This window comes from Mesitornis unicolor, unplaced genomic scaffold (genome assembly GCF_000695765.1).
Source record: "Mesitornis unicolor isolate BGI_N332 unplaced genomic scaffold, ASM69576v1 scaffold23235, whole genome shotgun sequence".
In the NCBI taxonomy this organism is placed as follows: Eukaryota; Metazoa; Chordata; class Aves; order Mesitornithiformes; family Mesitornithidae; genus Mesitornis; species Mesitornis unicolor.
Window position 1 is genome coordinate 7,699 of NW_010185150.1, and position 20,751 is coordinate 28,449.

The 20,751-nt window shown below is 38.2% G+C and overlaps 1 protein-coding gene across 1 annotated transcript; it reads left to right on the plus strand.

Moving 5' to 3' along the window:
• Positions 1-1,210: 1,210 nt before the first annotated feature.
• Positions 1,211-20,417, plus strand: PTPN12 (protein tyrosine phosphatase, non-receptor type 12; the record flags this gene model as incomplete). Its single annotated transcript, XM_010184749.1, has 7 exons — positions 1,211-1,296; positions 10,635-11,599; positions 14,882-14,959; positions 16,303-16,391; positions 17,392-17,422; positions 18,709-18,825; positions 19,300-20,417. Coding segments are annotated over 7 exons (1,428 nt in total), but the record flags the coding sequence as incomplete, so codon positions are not given.
• Positions 20,418-20,751: the final 334 nt, after the last annotated feature.

Genomic DNA, 20,751 nt, shown 5'->3' on the forward strand with positions numbered 1-20,751 from the left:
ACAGGCAGTGGTGAGCAGGACAATGAGATCCCTGTGCGGTTTGTCTGCGAGGGCTAACACAGGCCATTGATGTGGCAACAATGGGGTATTTCTGCTGGAGTACATCTGGAATATTGTGTTGCACAGCGAGTTAATAGGGGAGCTTAGTGAAGAACAATAAGAAAGATTAAAAGATGTAATATTTTCTTCATAGGAAAAGCTTCACTTGGTACACTGAGGAATGGAATTTGATAATAGACTCTTCACACTAGCAGACAGTGATAGGATAACTGTTCCATAACAGCACGTCACATCATGGTCAGCAATAAAGAGGGGAAAAACGGGGAGTTAGTGAAGTTAGCCGCCTTCTGCTCAGGACCTGGCTGGGCTTAGGTATACCTGGGGGAGGTGATTGCTTTTGCATTGCTTGTTTTGTTTGTTTTCTGTCTTCTCCTACTTCTCCTTTGCTTGCTGAACAATTTTATCCTGACCCACAAGATTTCTTGCCTTTCCTCTTCACCTTCCAGAAATGAGCCAGTGAGTGGCTTTGTGGTGCTTAGCTGCCTGCTGAGATTAACCCACAACAGTGTTTTATATGTGTATACATATAAATGTGTATGGATGCATATACTTATAAATAAATACATACATAAAATGTCTTTTATATTTAGGATACTCCTAAAATGAAATAAAAACCTTCATGCTTTGCTGAGTAGGTTAAACATTGTACACAAATGGGAGATAATTTGAAAGTGTTTTAGAACAGTGTGATAAGTCTTACCCACTTGTCAATTTACAGCAGCTGAAATGCTTGTTGTCTTACTGCACTGCTGATCAGTCTTACCTTCGATAGACTGATTGTGCAAGTGAAAATAATTTGACTGGAAAATAAATGCTTTCAACATGAAAAAGGGCATAAGGGAGCTTGCTAACTACTAACCTGAATAGATTAGCTGTAGAGAATTTTCTCTAGCTTATTATATGATTACATGTGAAACAAAGTGTTTAGTTGGAAAAAATTGAGGTTGGATATACAAAATATAATATATTGTGAATTGAGAAGAATTTAATCTGTATGTAATTTTGAAAGTGCTCTCTATATGATATCCAAAAATTTGTAATATTGTCATACATTATTTTCAAATATCAATACAGATTTTTGGACCTTACAGTTTAAGTATTGTGTGTATCAGCTTTACAGCCATTAATGAAAGTATTTTCTTTTAATCAGGATGAAAATAATACAGAGAATGCTGTCAGTTCTTCAGAAGCAGAGAAACAAGATTCTCCTCCACCAAAGCCTCCACGGACCCGCAGGTAGTCAATTGTGATAATGTATTATTTTAAGCTGACAGTTTGATATGCTTCACAAATAAAAATTAGAATAAAATTACTGATATTTTAGTCTTTTAAGATGCATTTTTTTCTATTCATAGATAGAAATATACGTCATATGAATAGAAGTCTTGTATTTGGTTCCACAAAGATATTAAAACATATTTATGAAGTCTGTGTTTGACTATACCAATCTTGCAGTGACTACATGTGAGTAGGCAAGAATACCGCTTTAACAGTCAGATATATTAGATCTACTTGTGCTTTAATTCTGCTAGGTGATAGTAGCAAAACATACTTAAAAATAAGCTCTAATAATGACTGAATTCTCACTTTCGAAAGCAAAAACATAATGAAAATTACCCATTTATTCCAGAAAACATTACCTCACAGGCAAGTACTCCTATTTACTAGAATATGCCAACAAAGAAGTTTTCTTACTGAGAAGAAATTGGTCTCACCAATCCTTTCATTCAACAGAGGGAAAAGGAAAATCTTCTGTAGCTCTTAAAATACATAAACTTGACTTTAAGGAAGACAAAAGTAAATCTGAACTAATGGTTTTCATCTCCTCAAACTGGGTACCCAACTGAGTGGGCAGCTGGCAACTAAAGCAGTAGCTCTCCTGAAGGAAGCACCTGAGCTCCCTAGCTAGCTAGGTTCTGGAAGGCTGGTGGGGACCTTTGGCAGGTGGCTTTCCTGTGCTACATTGCCTGTGGTGAAATAGACATTTAAGGTAAGCACTTGGGTTTCCTAAAGTTGTAGAATAATGCAAGAAACCACCAGCCAGTTAATGTTTTTGTATAACATTTAGTCAAACAAGGAAAATGGTTTTACTGCTTTAAAATATAATGGAACCTGTAGTAGTGCAAGGTCAGGTCCTTAGTGGGAATTTCTATTCATTTGATAAGTTAATGGCTAAATGTAGAAGATGAGAACTAACCCTTTCTCTACAGTACTGCATTTGGCAGGGTACAAATGATGTGGTAAAGTGAGCCCATTTTTGAGGGGCTATCAAGATGAAAGCAGTGGTTATGCAATAAAATGAATGTTAAATCCTAAAATATAAGTTTGGTAAAGGAAGACATTTAAATCTGTACATTTACATATAGAAAATGTAATTGGAAGTCATTTGAGAACTGGTGACTCAGACTGGGTAGATGTTTGTGTATACTCAATATTGCAGCATCGTCTTGTCACAGGAACAAGCATAGTTTAAAACTGGATATGGAAGTGCTGCACTTTGCTATCAACTAGTAATTTGGACTAGATCTGGAATACTGCATGCGATTCTGATGCCCATTCTAATGAGTATATTGGAGAACTACAATAAATGGACCTATTGCTCTACTTTTTTGTGGCCCCAGGGATTTGCAATAAGATAAGAACTCTGGAAATTAATGCATGATAACAGTGATTAATGATACAATAGGACAAGAATATGAATAGCTCTTATAGTTAACTTAGTGTTAGTTATGTCAAGCAGAAGTTAGAGGAGAATGTGGCACTGAAAGACAGAGATAGAAATGAGTTGGAGCTTTTCACGAACAAATGGCACGGTTTGTGCTATGAAGGTAATATCATTTACCTTATTTAGGTTGATGGTGTTGTGATTGTATTCAATTATGTAGATTGAGGTGATGACAAAGGAGTCTGCTAACCTGTGTTCATGATGAGGTGCAAGCTCTTCTTGAAATGTAGTCACTGAACTTAGATATGATTTCTGTCTGATAGGTAACTTCCTGTTTCTGTTCCTTGAAATAATCTCGGGTGTACCTAGGTTTTTATCATTTTTATATATTCATATAATAATCATATAAGCATAATTCATGTTTCAGCATACATCTGTTCTGTCTTATTTGCACTGTGTTGTTCTTTACTTGCTACATTATTAAGTTAAAATCTTTTAAACTCTTTTATAAAACTTGGTCCTTTTTGGGCCTGTGTCCATAAACACATACTTTCCCATCTGCCAGCACTCGCAGGAAGATTGGTTCCTTAGAGGTGAATAAATGGAAGCTTTTAGCAAAGCTGTTGTGTTTTTCAAATGGAGATTATTTTTTAAAAGCAATTAATTACACCCCTCATGGAATATGCTTCTGAGGAAAGATTTGCTTTGCTGTTAGTCACATCTGCTCAGAATACCCACTAATGAGCCTGTTCTTTCTTGATGTGGGAGGTAATTTTACAAATCGACAGCCTGATTCAGGCAGGACTTGGAGCCAGGTTTTGTGTATTGGGGATGTTCTGGCATAGGCTGGCATCCTTTTTGCTGGGGAGGGTGGGAGAGGAGAACTTGTGAAAGAATCTAATTTAATCCTCGTATGGAGAAGCAAGCTGTTAAACACAGTACATCTCCCTATTGCATCTCTAGCTGTTTGCCGCAAACCATTCTCTTGCCACATATTTTCATGTCCCTTCTAGTGTTTTTCTCTACATTACTGTGACTAAAAATATCTTGGTACAACTATTTTAAGTATTTGTCAACTTGTTTTCTTCAGTGAATGTTTTCAAGTGGTGTGTAAGAGTCATTGCTTCTACAGGTAAGTTCATAATCAATAGTTACACTGAAATAAAGTAGTTTAACCCACATTTCTAGTTTAATTTAGAATTTTTTCTGGGAACTTGCTTAAAATATTCTGTTCAGTAACATTTTTAGGTTGACAGCCAAATATGTACTTGAGTTGTACGTGTACTGTCTCTGAGGAAGCTACAAGCCAGTTGCTAAAGCTAGTGTTTTTAAAAACGAGTAAGGAGTTTAATTTCTTTATATGCTGTGTTGTAGTTGGCTCTGGAAAATGTTATTAGCAAAGCAACTTGCATTATTTTTTAAGGGAAGGTTTAACAGTTGCTAATACTACTTCAGTTGCTGTGTGCCAGCTTGATTTGAGGTGAACCTGCCTGAGGTGATTGTCCTGTCCTGCCTCAGAGGCAGGAGGAGGGCAACTGAAGTTTTGCAAATCCCCTTGGGCTCAGTTAAAGTGAAACACCACCAAATGTTCAATTAACCATTTTATTTATAATGTAAATAACTTGAACCTGGAAAGGGTAAACAAGTTGAACTTGGAAAATATAAAAGTGTTGGCAGTGTGGGTTCTTACTGAAAAACGTTTATAAAAAGGAGAAAAAGAGAAGAGAGATGGGAAAGGAAGGAGATAAAATTATCACCACCCTTGGATCCTGTGATGATCCCTTGATGACAGTGATGGAAGTGGTAATCCTGTTTATGGGCACGCACATGGCTTCTTGAGTCTGTGCCCTTTATATAGTCTAGTCCTCAGCATAACTCCTAGTCTACGGTGCAGGGACCATTGTGAGAGCGGTGGTTGTGAGGGGTCTTTTGGGTGGTCATGAGCCCCTTCCCCAGATGAACTCTGTATGACCCTTGGCTGTATATGGTGAGCTGTCTTGCTCAGCAATAAAGAACTGCATATCCTCTAACAGGCTGCCTGCTTCCCACCTTCTGTTTCCTGAGCTCTCTAGCTAAGCAGAGCTTGCAGGACCTGTCTTCTGCTATGCAGTGCTTGCAGAACCTGTCTTGCCACAATGTTTAAGACATACATTAACTCTTTGTCTCTCGCAATGATCCTGACTGAGCAGGAGGAAAATTGGTTTGCATCTCTTGTCCTCAGGGTGGTTCTTTTCCCATATTGCTATCAGACCAAGCTATGTTTGCTTAGATGACAGTGATTGATTCCTGTTAGTTGCTTTCTGACAACCCTGAGGCTGTTTGCTGCTAGAGATGGTGACATCTCCTCTATGGCACTTCTCAGTGGCTAACCACTCTGTACACTGTAGTGTTGTTCCGTAAAGGTGGCGTTCTCCCCTGTCTCTTCTCTTGTTTGTGACAGAATCATAGGACTCTAACTTTAAATTTGTGGATGTCTTCCTCTTAAAAGTGTAGCTAGTAGTACCAAGTCAACTAATTTCTGTAGTAAGTAAGGAAGAGATACCACTAAGACTTTTGCCGGGTAAGATTGGAAGCTTACTTGGGGAGGGATGATGAATCCTTTTAGTACTTGCATTGGCATGAGGAAGGAGTCCTATAAAGTGTAACTTCTAATTGTACTTTTCTAGCCTGCTTTTATGTCTGATCCTTTTTGGAAGTTACAGATATCTTTAGGCATTGATATTAAATAAGTATTAAATTAGAATTTTGTTTACTCTTACTAACTGACCATGAAGCATCCAGCTGTACTTGTTTTGCAGAGGTTCTGGAATTGTATTGCCTTCCAACCTTTTACCACTTTACATTTGCTGTACAGTATGTGAACGTAGTCATTTTAGGATACCATGTATTTGCATTGGATGTCGGCATAAAGAAAATAAAATATTGTTACTCACTGATTATTATGAAGGTAAACAAGAAGAACTCCTGAGTGTGTCCATCAGCACCTTATTCTGGAAATTGCTTGGCTTTGCAGTTTATGATCACTTCTTGTGAAAGTCACCTTGAACTGAACTTACATCTGTGTTAAATTTCTTTGGAGAACTTGGTGGGGTAGGAAGCATTCTTTGTTAGACATGTTTAACTGTTTTCACGTTAAGGCAGGAAGAAGGCATAAGTAGGTTTTGAGTTTATTACTAGATTTAAGATTGTAAATAACCAAAGATCTGCATTTGCAATTTAGGACTGTACGTGATTTTACATGATGCAAAATTGGAGCTTATGATTCAAATCTAGAAGTGATGATTGGTACTTCAGAATTCATTTTAATACCTTTAATGAGTAGTCCTAGAAATATTTGTGTCTTTAGTAGTTAATTCTAAAATATTTGGGAAAAGGGGTTGTTGCAGATTTGGTTACAGAAAATTCTTTCTTCTCAAATGCATTTTGAAAGAAACAGAGAAACTGAGGCATACACTGACAAAAATAAAAGATGAGGTAAGAACTTTAGTATGCAGTGTAGTGAGCTGTGTGCTACTGTCTGAGAAGATAAGGTAAAATACTGTAGCAGTTTAACTTTTCTTCAAATTTCATTACTTCAATCTGATGACATTAAAATACATGTCGAGGGTTATAGATAATTCTGTTTTATTTCAAGCCCTGCAGAATCCTCTCTTTGCATATTCTGCAAAGCTCAGATAAAAGCCGTTGATTGGTGTTCATTGTTGGTTATCAGTTTCTGATTTGTGTATCACAAAGAAAAAAGCGTCATGTAGTTAATTTTTATAAGAAAAATCCACTAATTGATTTCTTTTATTCATTCCTTCTACTTTTATATAAATTATCTGTAGTATAGCTTGTGACAGCTTCACTGAACTGCAGCTTTTCTTCCACGTGGGTGGCAGTGATTTAATGCTTAAGCAGAATAATGTGGTTGTGGAGCTTCTGCCTGCTTATGTTCAGTTGAATTTTCCTATTTTAATTATGAGGGAGGATGTAGAGCTTGGTATCTATTTTTGGTTGATCATAGCAGCTGCATTCTATGACCTTGGCATCACTCTCTTGTTTGATAATAAACCCCTATGTATGCTGAGTTGAATAACCATGGATTACTTAAATTGTTTTTTTTTCCTTTTGAACACTGGCCAAGTTTCATTTAAACCTGAACCCATGGTGCCCTGTTTCCATAATATAGCTCTTTTCCATTAAGGCTGCAATGGCTTAGCTTTTAAAACATGCTAAAAATTTAGAATATACTGGAGAAAAAGGCATTGCTTCGCTTTGGTTTTGGGTTTTTTTTCCCTATGGACAGTTTTGGTGGAAAGTTTTGGTGGGCTTGTTTTTTTTTTTTTAGAAATTATTGTACTTTTGACAAATTACTTTTTATTATGACAAATTTATTTTTAAAAATACTGCCTAATGCATGGTGTGTGCATACTGGTGTGTATGAGGAAGTGCAGAGGCAGAGGAATTACAAGGTAATCAGTAGCAGTTGTGTTGAAGAGACACTGCCAAGGTTGAGTTATGAGAAGGCTTTCTGTTTTTTTATCCCACAATGTGATTTCACAAATGTACTTGAGAAATGTTTGCTTTTGCAATATGTAAAAGCAATGCAGGGTTAATTTAAAGATCTGACTCAGGAAGGCTTACTTTTCTTTCTCAGTGGTCTGGCATTCTTTGGTTCGCTGACTTTTCTGTCTCAGTATCCTCTTTCATGAGCTTTCTATGAGTTTCCTGGTAAATTCTATCAAGCTGTTTTTATTGTAGTGTCTCCTGTTGTTTGGAATAATATTAGTAGTTCATCTTCAGATAATTTTCTGCCTCTGGGGGGAGAAGTGTCTATAGAGCACAGCTGTTGAAGGATGTGCCCAAGGAAAGCATTATGCAGCAGCCCAAAATGCCCGGGTTTTTCTGGCAAGAGCTTTAGAAAAAGCTACTGCCAAACAAAGAGCTCTTAAAGGTATTACAAATCCTAATATTTCTGCTTCGTAAGAGGAAACAAAAATATTATTTGCAATGCAGAACATGTGAAATAATACTACTGCTATGTCAGTAAAATAGAAAAAATGTTACATATTTAGAAAAAATGAGGAAATCCTGGGTGGCATCATTTCCATTAAAAAAGAGAATTACATTGGAATACTGTTTGGGCATCTCATTTTCTGAGATTGGATATTCTTCAATATTAATAAGACAAAATTATTTTAATAGAGAATTTCTCACTTTATCATTGCAAACTCTCATTTAAGAGTGAAAGAATGCAATGTAACTTCAGTTATAATGGGGAACACTTTAATAGCTTTGTTTAGCTGTGTACAAGGAAGATGATTGAACAGGACATGACTCTTGTGGTGCTGACTGGTGCAGTCTTTCCTGTCTCCTCATTTCTACACATACCTCTGAGGGGGCTGTTTGTGTGCATGTGGGGTTCTGTTTACTAGTGAAGCAAATGGGGCAGTGATTTCATTAAACAGTAATCAGTGAAGAATTTAATGAATTTTCACTGGTATTATGCGCCTCTTTTCATATGGGGTTTAATGCTAGTTTGCTTCTTTAGCTAATTGTAATGCTTAATGGTTTGTCTGTACCAGATAAGAAATTAGTTTTGCTGATTGCATGTGTAACTCCAGGTCAGGAAAATAAGGTCAGTAAGGGAAAAACCTGGTTTTTCAGTAGGAGGATTTAGTGGGACTTACTGATGACCATCACTGCTGGCAAAAGGGGCACGTCACCATGTATGCAAGTGAACTCCCTCTGTCCCATGTCCCCCCCCACCCTTTCCTGAATAAAGGAGAGAAATCCAAAGGAAATTTTCTTGTCCTCCTTAGTGTGTATTAAGTTGGAGCAAGACTTACCTTTTTTTTATTGCCTTATCTTTCCTAATTCAAGCAGACAACTTATTCTCAGCTTGTCCATTTTTCAAGAATGTCTAGAGGCAAAACAGTTCCCAAATTACTTTTGATTAAGTTGTTTTGATGTGGTTTGGATTCCTCCTAGCTTAATGTAAAGCTAAATAGCAATATAGAAGCACAGTTTGGGGAGGAAGAAAAGGTTGAGGCCCAACCCTATGTGACAGGGCAGGCAGGCACGTAATGGAAGAGGGCACCTGGGAGAACTGGGGAGGATCCATGGGAAGGATTCACGTCAGAGAAGTTTGGAGGACTGTCTCCTGTGGGAGAGACCCCACAGTGGAGCAGGGGAGGACCGTGAGGAGTCCTCCCCTGAGGAGGAAGGAGCAACAGAAACAACATGTCATGAACTGACCACAACCCCCATTCCCCATCCCCCTGAGCTGCTGCAGGGAAGGAAGTAGAGCAATCAAGAAACAAGTTGAGCCCAGGAAGAGAAGGGACTGGTGGGGGGAAGGCGTTTTTAAAATTTGGGTTTATTTCTCATCATCCAACACTGATTTAATTGGTAGTAAATTAAATCTTTTTTTTTTTCTCCAAGTCGAGTCTGTTTTGCTTGTGACCATAGCTGGTGAGTGATCCCTCCCTGTCCTTGTTATGACCCACAAGACTTTTGTTATGTTTTCCAAGTCTCCATCCCACTGTGGGGAAGAGTGAGGGAGTGGCAGCATGGTGCTCAGCTGCTGGCTGGGCCTAAACCAAGACAGTCATTTATGGTGCCTCTGACATAGATTATCCCCAAGAAAATAAAAGTATACAAGGATTTAGCTAAGTCCTGCTTGCTAAAGGTTATTTGGGTGCTGAGACTACTGGAACTTGTCAGTGAAGACTCAGTGACCCTGGGAACTGTCTTTTTCCCTAACGTGATGGGATGGGAGCGTCTGTCTTCTAAATATGACTATCTTGGACATGATGTGCTGGCCTGCATAGAAGGTTTCTTAATTCCTTGTGGAGGACATCTCTGCCAATAGCAGGAAGTGATCTGAGCTTTGTATATAAAATGGGCTGGTTTCTCAGCTCAAGTATGTGTCCAAATTGCACTCCTTTGCAAATGGTCATCCATTGTGCTTTGATTTATCTGCCTGGATTGGAAGTACTATGTTCTTTAAATTAATTGTGTTTCTGTTGCTGTCATGTATTTGTTTTGTACCTCAGTTATTACTCTGTTACTAGTATTACATAAAGAAATGAAATATTTGTAAAGCATGGAAATGCGTAACTCCTGTTTGCAGACAAGACCTTAGTCAACTGTGCAAAATGTTTGTAGTCAAATATTCTGCATCTCATGTGAAAGTAAATTGACCATATGCTTCAAGAGCTGCTCCTTTTAAGAAGCTTAAGATGACCTGTAATAGTAAGTGCTCTGGTCTCACTAATATGCACTGTAATTTGGATCATATATTCTACTGTAAATGGTTTTTCATATGGTGTGCACCTCATGTCAGCTAAATTTGGTCTGCATCATCAGCCTTACGACTCTGGAGAAACTATTAAATACACAAATATAAAAATAAAATCCTCCTGGACACATGCAGAAGAATAGCAATAAAGGAAGGTATTTGGTATTAAGCAGGCTGTAAGGCTTTTTTTAAAGAAATTTATCTTGGCTTTATTGAAAATTGAATTCCTTACATCGAGCTCCTCTGAGCCACTTCTTGAGAAAGCAGAAGGCAAAAAGCAAAAAAGTACTGAAATGCTGCCACAAGAGGGCCTTTCTTACAGAGCCTTTGGAAAAGTGCTTCTGGGAAAGAATGTGGGCAATCTTTGAACTATCAGTGAGGATTATTTGTGGCCTGAATGCATGCCTTTGTGATCTTCTGAAAGATGTTTTGAGTGTGTTGACTTAGTGCTTGCGTACCCCATTAAGTCGTATTTTATAACCATTGTATGCAGTGGACACGCTGCTTGGAGTTCTGTATTGGTATGAAAGCATTACTACTGCAGAGATAGATGGACAGATATCTAAAATATTGTCAAAATGCAAAAAGCTTACGCAATTCTGTTTTGTTGGGGTTTTTTTGCAGTTGCCTTGTAGAAGGAGATGCTAAGGAAGAAATCTTGCAGCCTCCGGAGCCTCAGCCAGTACCACCAATCTTAACCCCATCTCCCCCCTCAGCTTATCCAACAGTCACTACCGTGTGGCAGGACAATGACAGATACCATCCAAAGCCAGTTTTGCACATGGTTTCATCGGAGCATTCAACAGACCTCAATGAGAATTACAATAAATCAACAGAACATTCAGGGAAGAATGAACCCAGTGAACGCGCAGAGAAAAGGCTGGAGCGCAACTTAAGTTTTGAGATCAAGAAGGTACCCCTTCAGGAGGGACCTCGCAGCTTTGATGGGAACTCCCTGTTGAACAGGGGACATGCAATTAAAATTAAGCCTGTGTCATCCTGTGCAACTGATAAGAGCTTTAAGCCACAGGAACAGCTTTCAGGGGATTCATTTGTAGATGCTTCTCAAAACTCATGTGTGGAATGCAGCGCGCCACAGTCTAACACAGCCTTAATACCCTCACCAGAAAGTCTCCAGAGTCCGCAGGTTTCTGATGCTCCACCAAGACCAGACCGTCTGCCTCTGACAGAAAAGGGACATGCCACGTGGTCACTGCACGGGCCTGAAAATGCACTGCGTACGTCGGCGTCTGAAGACATATCTTCAGACATCTTGTGTCATGGCGTTAAAACTCTCTCTCTGGTATCAAACCCCATGGTTGAACGTACTTCCAGTGATAATGCTGATCATACAGCTATTCCTCTGCGAGCACCCCTCTGTTTTACTAATCCTCTTCATTCAGATGATTCTGACACAGACGAGATGAGCTTTGATGGAGCCATGAGCAGAAGCGCATCTAATGTTTCAACCGCAAGTGCCACAGTTTCTGCTGCCACTAATACTGAAAACGTTTCTGCCAGGAAAGTGTTGCCAATGTCTATTGCTAGGCAAGACTTAACAGCCGTAACACGTTCTGAAGATAGCAAAGGTAGGTTTTATTGTCATTCAGAAATGCTACTCTTTTTAACTTGGTTGCATCTGTAGAGTTGGACAACATAGATTTCTTTACAATGCAGTTTTCCATATGTAAATGTAAACAGTGCACTGTGGCAGCTTCAGAAAGGATGCAACTCTCTTCCTCACAGTTTCTGGTTTGCGTGTGAGCTACGTCTGTTACAGGGTGCTACGCACCTTGATAAGCTGCTTCAGAAGCTTTATTGTGAGGTATGAATGCATTCTTAATTGCAGATTTCTGTGTTGCTGGTTGGTGCATTTTTTTCCTCCATGTCTCATTTCATGGAAGTGTCTATAATAATGGCAGTTTTGGGTAGCTGAAGTATTTTGAACAGGCTTGTCCAAATGAACATCAAATTTGTGCTTACTGGTTGACGCACTGGTCCTAAAAATGCAGATGTAACCTTTCACTGTATCAGTCTTCGAAGTTGCTCATGGCTTCTGCATGTTAACAGCATTGTAAATATTTAGCCCTGCTTTCCTCTTTTTCTGTACATGGCTGTTCAACTGAAAGTCTAAGTTCTGCTTTAGCAATGCCTATAAAATTATTCAGTTGCTTTTGATCGTTTACTGCTTTTTGGAATTTTGCGAGCAGGGAAATTTTTCAAGACTGCTTCTGCAAAAAGTTACAACATCGTATTGAAGGCAAAAGGATCCTAAAATGTGCAGATTCAGATTTCCGTCAGGCTGGCATGCTTAAGTCGGATGTCGCTGGGCATAATACGTTAGGCCTTGGTAACTGCCTGTCTAGGTCCAACACAGCACATGGTAGGGCTGTGGAGCTGAGAGGACAATGTGAGCTGCTGAATTTAGGTCAGACTCTCGTGCCAGGGGCACTGACAGCGATGGTCTCACTTCAGGAGTCTGTGCAGATTACGTGGCTTCCTGAGGCGCAATGGGGCTGAGTGTGTGATGCACAGTGCAGAGCCAGCTGTATTGAAAATACTTGCGGTGTGAACTGAGTTTTCACCAGAAGTCGTGTATCCAGAAGCGTGAATTGTTTTGCAGCTTTTAAAAATGTTTCTATAGATTTTGTGATTTTATGTATACACACAAAACAATACTTGCACATGTGTATGTTTTTAACCCTGCAACACTTTAAAAATGCTCTGCATAGCAAAGATAAATCGCCCTGTCACGGTTACTGCAGTGTTTATACCAAGCAGCCTTCCTTGCATTTGTCTGTGGTAGATTTGCATGCTATAGTATTTTTCCAACGCTGCTTTTAGTCAGGCTTTTTTCCTTCTTTCCCAGGGCAATCATTGTTAATCACTGTTTGAAAATCGTTACCTCTCTGCACATCTCTTCATGCGGATGCTGTAAGAATATGCAAATAAAAGAAGTGATATGTTGTAAATACGATAAAAAATGGAAGAAATGTCACTTAATAATTTGTTTCATGTAACTGCATATCAGAAACATCCTGAAATAACAGTACAATTGGTATGCTGCTGATTTCACAGGGGTGGCTTACAATTTTCATATTGTTGATAATTTCTCTTGCTGCCAAGGTTGTATGTATTCCCTTTTATACAATAGTGAACACTTCCCATTTTACAGTCAGGTTGCAGGTCTTGTAATCCATCTCAGACACAAGAATATGGGGTTTTGGTTTGCTTTGCAGCAGCGATTCTAAACCATGTTTTATGGGGGCTTTTTCAGGCTCCTTTGTCTGAGGCTGGGGTTGTGGGTAAAATCATCCATGAAGCTTGCCTGTGAGATTAGCAGCACCGCAGTTGCCTGATCTTACCGCATAATTAAATCCTTTTTAATTCAAATGAAGTGAAAAGTAGTTGTACCCTGAGGTTAAAAAAAACAACAAAACCCCAAAACAGCAACAAACATAGCAACAGAAACAACAAAACCAAAAAGCCCAAACCAAAACCAAACCTGAAAAACTCGCCCTCAGTTAGTGTATGCTCCATGGTGATTTTATTTGCTGATTTTATGGAGACTATTTAAATAAAGGGTCTTCTTATACAGTGTAGTAAACCTGAGATGGAGTAGGTCTCAAGTGACTTTGAACACAGTGGCTTGTCAAACATGACAGTTCCTGTCCCTGCTGCAGGGTTGTTGGCAGGGCAACCTTCATGGCTTTGTTAGCTGAGACGTGTCTTCATCTTTTTATGAATCCTGTGTGGAATACAGTTGTCAGATGACACTTCTTATGGCAGCAGTTACTTTGAATTGTTTAAACCCTTTAATTTCTACTCCAAATACCTTAGCAGGCCGGAGAGGAGCTTTTCCTGCCAGAACAGCTTGTGTTGGTACACTCCTGGGAGGCAAGAGGTACCAGGCTGGGGACAGGATGCACTACTGGCACCAGCAGTAGCCATCTCCACCAGCTCATGTTTGCCTTTCTAGCTCAGAAACCTCGCCACTAGACTGTAACTCCATGTCAGCAGTGTGGGACCAGCCTGGGCTTGGGAAGCAGAACTGAGCCTTGGGGCTTTAGAGAAGTGGTTGTTGTGGAGCTTTCCTAGAACTTACACATGGCACAGCGCAGTCCTGAAAAGCAGCCTTCTTTAGCGTCCTTGCACTGTGCAGTCCAGGTGGGCTGTGTTGACTTAAGAAGTCAGTATGGCTAGAGCCACTTCAAAAAAAATCAGAACTGCTGCTCATCAGCAGTACGTTACTACGTTCAGCACAGCGGAAGAGCTTGTATATTTTCAACACACTTCTTACCGTGGTTTGGGAGCTTCATTGGTGTCTCAGTTGGTAGGCACCAACTGTGTGTAGTTACCAGTGTGTGCAGAAGCGTGCAGGGAGCCAGTGCTGCAAGAAGCTTAACTCTCACTTGCAGTGGCTACAAATAGACCTGTAATGAACTGCAATTAAATTACTGTCACTACCAAGGTTACACTTATTGGCAAGTTACTTCTTCAAGAAGCAGATGGTACTGCTGCAGTGCGGGCTGATAACTGCTTATCTTCTGTTTCTGAAAGAATGAAGAGGTTGCTGAGGTTTTTTTCCTTCCCAATTGTTTAGAAGGAAAATGTATTTTACATTTTTTTAATCTCCCATAATACACAAGCTGATCCTACTCTTTTAATGTGAGGATAGTGTTCTTAGCATGAAATTGCTCCCAAGGCATTAGTACGGTAAACCAAAATGTTTTATATTTAGAGCAAATTTTCCTTTTGCTTTAAATTTACTGCCAAGTTTAGGATGATCTCACATATCGAAAGATCAACTTCTAAAAATTTAGGAGGAAAATGTGTGTTTTTTAACTTCTCTAAATGTCGTATTTATTTAGATGCTGATACTAGTGAAGATTCCTCTCCCCCGCTCCCAGAACGAACACCAGAATCGTTTGTATTAGCAAGTGAACAGAGTGAGTTCTTAATGTTTTATGGTATTTGGGGATAAAATGGGAAATGCATTTCGGTATTGTATTTGAATGCTCCTGCTTGCTGGTTAATCTTAAACTGTTAGAGCAAATTGTAAAATGGAATGAAATCTAGCATGTGTAATGACTTATTTTGGGATTTCACTTTCACAAGCCCTTGAACACAGTCAAATTGTTTCTCATTTTCTCTGTATGCTGCTACATGATATTTAAGTATATTGGGGACTTCAATGTTGATTTCAGTGGAGCTGGTTTTCAATCCGACGGGTATGAAAATGAAATACAGGGGGGAAATGCAATACAGGGAGGGCATTCCCCAGCTATTTCGGTTTCCTACTGCTCCCAGGTAGGGAAAGGGAAAACAGATGGACAGCACTTACCTGATGCTCTGTTCTTGGGCAAAGGAAAAGTGATGACATTTATGCTGCACTGCATCTAGTGATCAAGCTCAGTATATTTCAGTTTAATATAGTCCACTCTTTGCCTGTATCAAAAAGGTAACTTAGAGAACTGACACTTACACGTGATGTGCTTGTATCTTCATATTTCATTCATCAAGCCAGTAATGGCAGAACACAAAAAAGAGTAACTGAAATGTAAGAGATAAATTAGGTTGATGCTTGGTATCTTCGAAAAAACTTAGTGTGATATAGTTATTTACTGAAGCTTTTGTTTAGTGTCACTTTGGGAAACTTTCAAAAATTTTTGGCCACAGTAGTATAGATATTTTCAGCATAAAAACATTCAAGTTGGGTAAATATGTCCTTTGAGCATTATTAAGCACGAGTAGTTCAGAGTCAAAGTGATCCTTTCTTTGGATATCATGAACTTGCTTCTTTTCTGTGACAGCACAAGAAACAGAGCTTTTTTTTTCTTTAAAAAAGTAAAGAAGAAAACAAAAAAGATCTCTTTGGGACTGGAATCACTGAAACCACTTCAATTTTGATGGTGTTTTTACCTGATGCCAGTAAAGGATGGTTATGGCTGTCCTGACTTGTGTGTTTTCTTTACTTAGTATGTCTTCTTCAGATCTAGTATTATTGCACAGCTGGTATAACAATTTTCAAAACATTATTGAAAAAAGGCTTATTCTCCTATTGGTTAGGAACTCTCAAATGAAGGAAGTGAACATCCACAATGCAAACACTGCAGTCTTGTGTTTTGAATTATGTTGTGGAGCCTTATCTTGAAAGCTTTGTATATAAAGAGATTCATGTTTTTACAAGCATTTAATTTTAAAACAGTTGTTTTATAGAGTATTCTAATGCTGTACTCTAATGCTGCATCACAGAGAACTTGTGTGTTGAGTTTGATTTAATTTTTCCTAGGCACACCCTCGCCCAAGCCGGTGCCGATTGCTCAGTCTGAGTGGAGCATATTGTGTGATCAGCATCTCCCTGAGCAGACAGCCTCTGCAGTAAGTACAGGACACAAGTCTGTACTGATCAGTCACTTGCACTTTGGTTGGGAGCTGCAACAAAAAGCAAGATATGTATTTGTGAGAAGTTAGAGCTGTTGATCACCTGCAACTTGCCGGTTTTTCCTGTGCCTGAGCTGCTGATAAAATGCATTAAGAGCATGATTCCTTTCCAAGAAAACTCTCCAGTTTTCCAAGTTCAGCAATACTTTTAAAAGTCATCCTTAATATACCTTAAATTGTGGCCTTAAGAGTGTAAATATGCTGGTTTTATGTAGCTTGCTGACTGCCATTAATTGATCATAGGCCAATTCAAGCTGGAGCAGAACTGCAGTCTCCAGCCTAACCTGCTGCATGAAGCAGGGACTTAGTCCAGGCTGCTCAGGGCTCTGTCCAGATGAGTCTTTAAAATCTCCAGAGATGGAGACTTCTTAGCCTCTGGGCCACCTGTTTCAATGCCCGAAGTTTTTCCTTCTATCCATATTTATATCTATATTTATTTAAACAAACCCTTTTTTGTGCCCATCAGATTTCACTTTTCACATCATTACACCAGTTGCTCCAAGTTATCCAGTGTAAACAGCTGGCAGACTCCCAGAGCATACAAATCCTCTTCACACTTGTACCTTTTTTCATGCACCCCCAATACTTTACAGCCACCTTTACATACCACTTAATACTTGACAAAAAAGGTAGATGTGAATTTTCCAGGACAGTAAATTAAGTCTGGCAACTAAACTACCTGATTTTGCAAATAACTTGTAATGTGACAATTTTACCTTTTTATTAGATAGTAAGTGAAGTTCAGATAGTAAATTCTTTATTATCTACTGTAGCATTTTTGTGAGTGTTACAGCAAGTCAGAAATGTAGGAATAAGTAGATATTTCCATGGATGTTGTGTATTTTTTGAAGATGTTTTCATAATCTTAAATTTCTGGTTTTCTTATAGTATTTTGGAAGCATTTTATATAATTATTTTAAATATTTCTCATTAACAGGGTTTGAAAACAACTTCACCTGTACTACCTGGTAAGTGATGGAAATTTTTTTTTTTTTCAATACAAAAAGGTTTTTTCCCCATAAGAGTGGAAAGTTAAGTAACCCAAGCATTTGAACTAATAAGGTGGTTTGGGAGCAGTTTTACTAGAAGATTAGAAACTACCAGGAGAATTTTTTTCTCCTGGAAATTCACAAGTATTTTGTGATCTAACCTTGAAATAAATGTATACATAAGCTACTTCCAACCCATGATGCTTTAATTTCATTGTCAGATCTTTAAAAGTTATGGTAGTCTTGCAATAAGCCTATCTCTTACTTCAAAATAAATTTTTCCTACTGAACAAAAATCTGTCTGAACTTGCCTTTTGGTCTGAAGATATATAAGTATAGTGTCAGAACACTGGCATTTCTGAAAAGGCTCCCTGTTTTTTAAATCTAAGTTTTTTTGAGGAAGCAAGTTACAAATCTAATTTAAAAGTTAATATTAAACTGAGTATGCCAAAATAATTAAGACCAAAACTACTGATTTTAAATGCGTATTATAATAACAGTATTTTTTCAGCTTAATTATAACCTTCCCATATTGTCGCAATAGAAGTTGGTGAATTAATGTCTTTAATTTCATAAAGACAAGAGTAAATGTGAAATAAGTTCAGCAGGGATATGCGTGTGTACATATGTACATGTATGTATGTTGTGTATTTACCAAAGTCTTTAGTTCTTGATCATCTTCAGAAGTGTAGATCAGCTGATGCTTAACTCTGCGGCAACCTGCTTCAGCTGTAAGCTTATGTCTGCCAGGTGTCTTCTGTGTATGCTTGAGTGGGCTTCTGTAGCCCATTGGGAGCTATGTGTTAAATACCTGGTAGATTTTTTAAAAATCAGTTTTGAGAAATACTACAGATGAGCTGGTAGGGTGATTTTACAAGTAATGCAACACATAGTTACTTATGTCTTCATAAGCACCTTTAGTTTAGAAAGAGCTTGAACAGATGCATTTATCTTGATGTATTAAATGGTACTGTGAGCTCGTGCTATAAGTAGACACTACATGGGGTTTTAAATATCCACACAAACTTAAAAAAAAGAATCCATATTTGGCAAACAGGAATATGTCACTGTCGTTGATCATCTGCTTCATAAAGAATTTTAAAGTGTTTTTTAAGAAATTATAAATTGTCTTTTAAATCTTTTATTTTTGTAAAGAGTATTTGATGCAAGTTGTGTTCTGGACTGAGCTGTACTTAAAAATAGTGTTCATGCAGCGCCGATCAAATGAATGTCACAGTAAGGGGGGATGTGTGTGTGTGTTCCAGATCGTCCTGAAAGGAGCAGCAAGACACCAACTGACGTTTTACCTCAGATTTCTTTTCCTGGTTCCACTGATAGAAGAGGTCAAATTTCAGAATTTCCCACAGAAGTAACAGATCTTGGTAATTACAGTTAATTCAAAACATAATTACTAGATAACTTAAACAGAAGATTCACCAACAGTGCTACTTCGGGTAGCTGCTACTGCTGTTTCCCTGTAACTTGCTGAGGTGCAGAACCCGACATGTAAGGCTGCCAGGTCTCTGCAGCAAAGCTGACAGAGTTTTTCCCAGAATGAGTGATTCAGTCATTCTTCACTGTGTTTTTAGAGTGTATGAAATACAGAATTAATCAAATGGGATAAAATGGGTTAAACAGTGAACTATAATTATATACAAATTCCTCGTGTTTGTATTTCCTATGGTCATAGGGCCTTTAGAACTCCTAATACTACAAAGTCATTTTTTAGCGCTGGGAATAAACCTTTTCCCTAAGAGCTGGAGCATGTCTTATGGTCATCCTTCTGACTGCTGCCAGTGTTTGCCAGGCTGTCTTGTCTGAGTGGACTGAAGTATTAAATACATTTCTTTCCTTAGGTTTTGGTAACCGCTGTGGAAAGCCCAGAGGACCGAGAGAGCCACCTTCAGAATGGACATGATCCGAGAACCAATGGACATACTATCAATAAATTATACTGGAAAACTCAAGTGCCACTGAGAACTAGAGAAATAGTATTCCACTTTTTTGGGGGCGACTAACACAGAGCAGTGTAGATCTAACTACCAAATGGTACACTCTTACAGTACATCCCACGCAAAACCTTAAACGTTGTTCACAACAGTGGATTCCAGTATTACAACTTAACTTTTTGCTGGGGCCATCTACCTGCCTTATTACACTTAGGAGAAAGTATTACATATGATTTATTTTGTAACTTCAAGTATTATTGCCTTAATGTCTTTTAACCCTGTTACACGCTGCTTGTAGACATATGTTAATATAGTAATACTTTTGACAGATTGTGTTTATGGACTACTTTTTGCTAACGTTTGATTACCATGTATGCATTATTTTGTATATGTACAGGGCAAGTAAGTATATAATTTGATAAAGTTGCAATCATAAAATATTAACAGAAGATGTAAGAAATCTCTGCATGATCTAAATTTTTGTGTACCTTATTTGTAAATTATTTGCCCTGAAGTTTTAGAAAATAGTTTCTGGGGTTTTTTACAAAACTTGCTGGACACACACAGCCAGAATTGCAGGTTAGCAGAGATAAAGATTGTAATACATTTTGTAAATTGTAAGCAAAAGGTTATTTTTATATTATATACTGTTTAATTGTCAGACCTAATTTGTTCTGGTTTTCATCTAGTCATGGAGATTCAGTAAGTGCCTTGGAACAGTATTGAATTCTCTTAGCCGTGTACGTTACTTCAGTGTTTTGAGATCATCTGAAATTAGATTATCAAAAATATTTGTACGTTTCTAGTCTATTTGACCTGCCAGTAAAAGAGAAACCATTCTACATAATCAACACTCCTTAGTTTTCATTTTAGTGGTTCATCAGTTGCAATCTTTAGAAAATTCAGCTCTATCAACTTTCTGTATAATAGGATTTTACCGTTTTAATATGGCGCGTTTCTAATTTGGGAAAACCAGAACACACTGGTAAAAGGACTGTTTAAATACCACTGTCTTCTCTTACAAATGGTAAATACCATTTTTGTTGTTCAGCGACTGTGTATGTAAGAAAGCAACTTATATGAAGGTTCACATAGAGCCCTTGCAGCTACACTGTATCTTGGCAATATATTATGTCAAGAGTTAATCCTTATAAGGATTCCTTACTTAAACTTTTCTGTAATACAATCTTTAAATTAAAGAAAGTCAAAATCTCACTATGGGTGTTTTTACTCTTAGAAAAAAACCTGTGTTCAGAAGCAAACTAAAATAGAGTGAAGGATGCCAGTCTGCCTTAGCTTATGAATCTCGTACTTGAACACAATAGTGACCCTCAGGACCTTATTTTTAGTAACTACTTT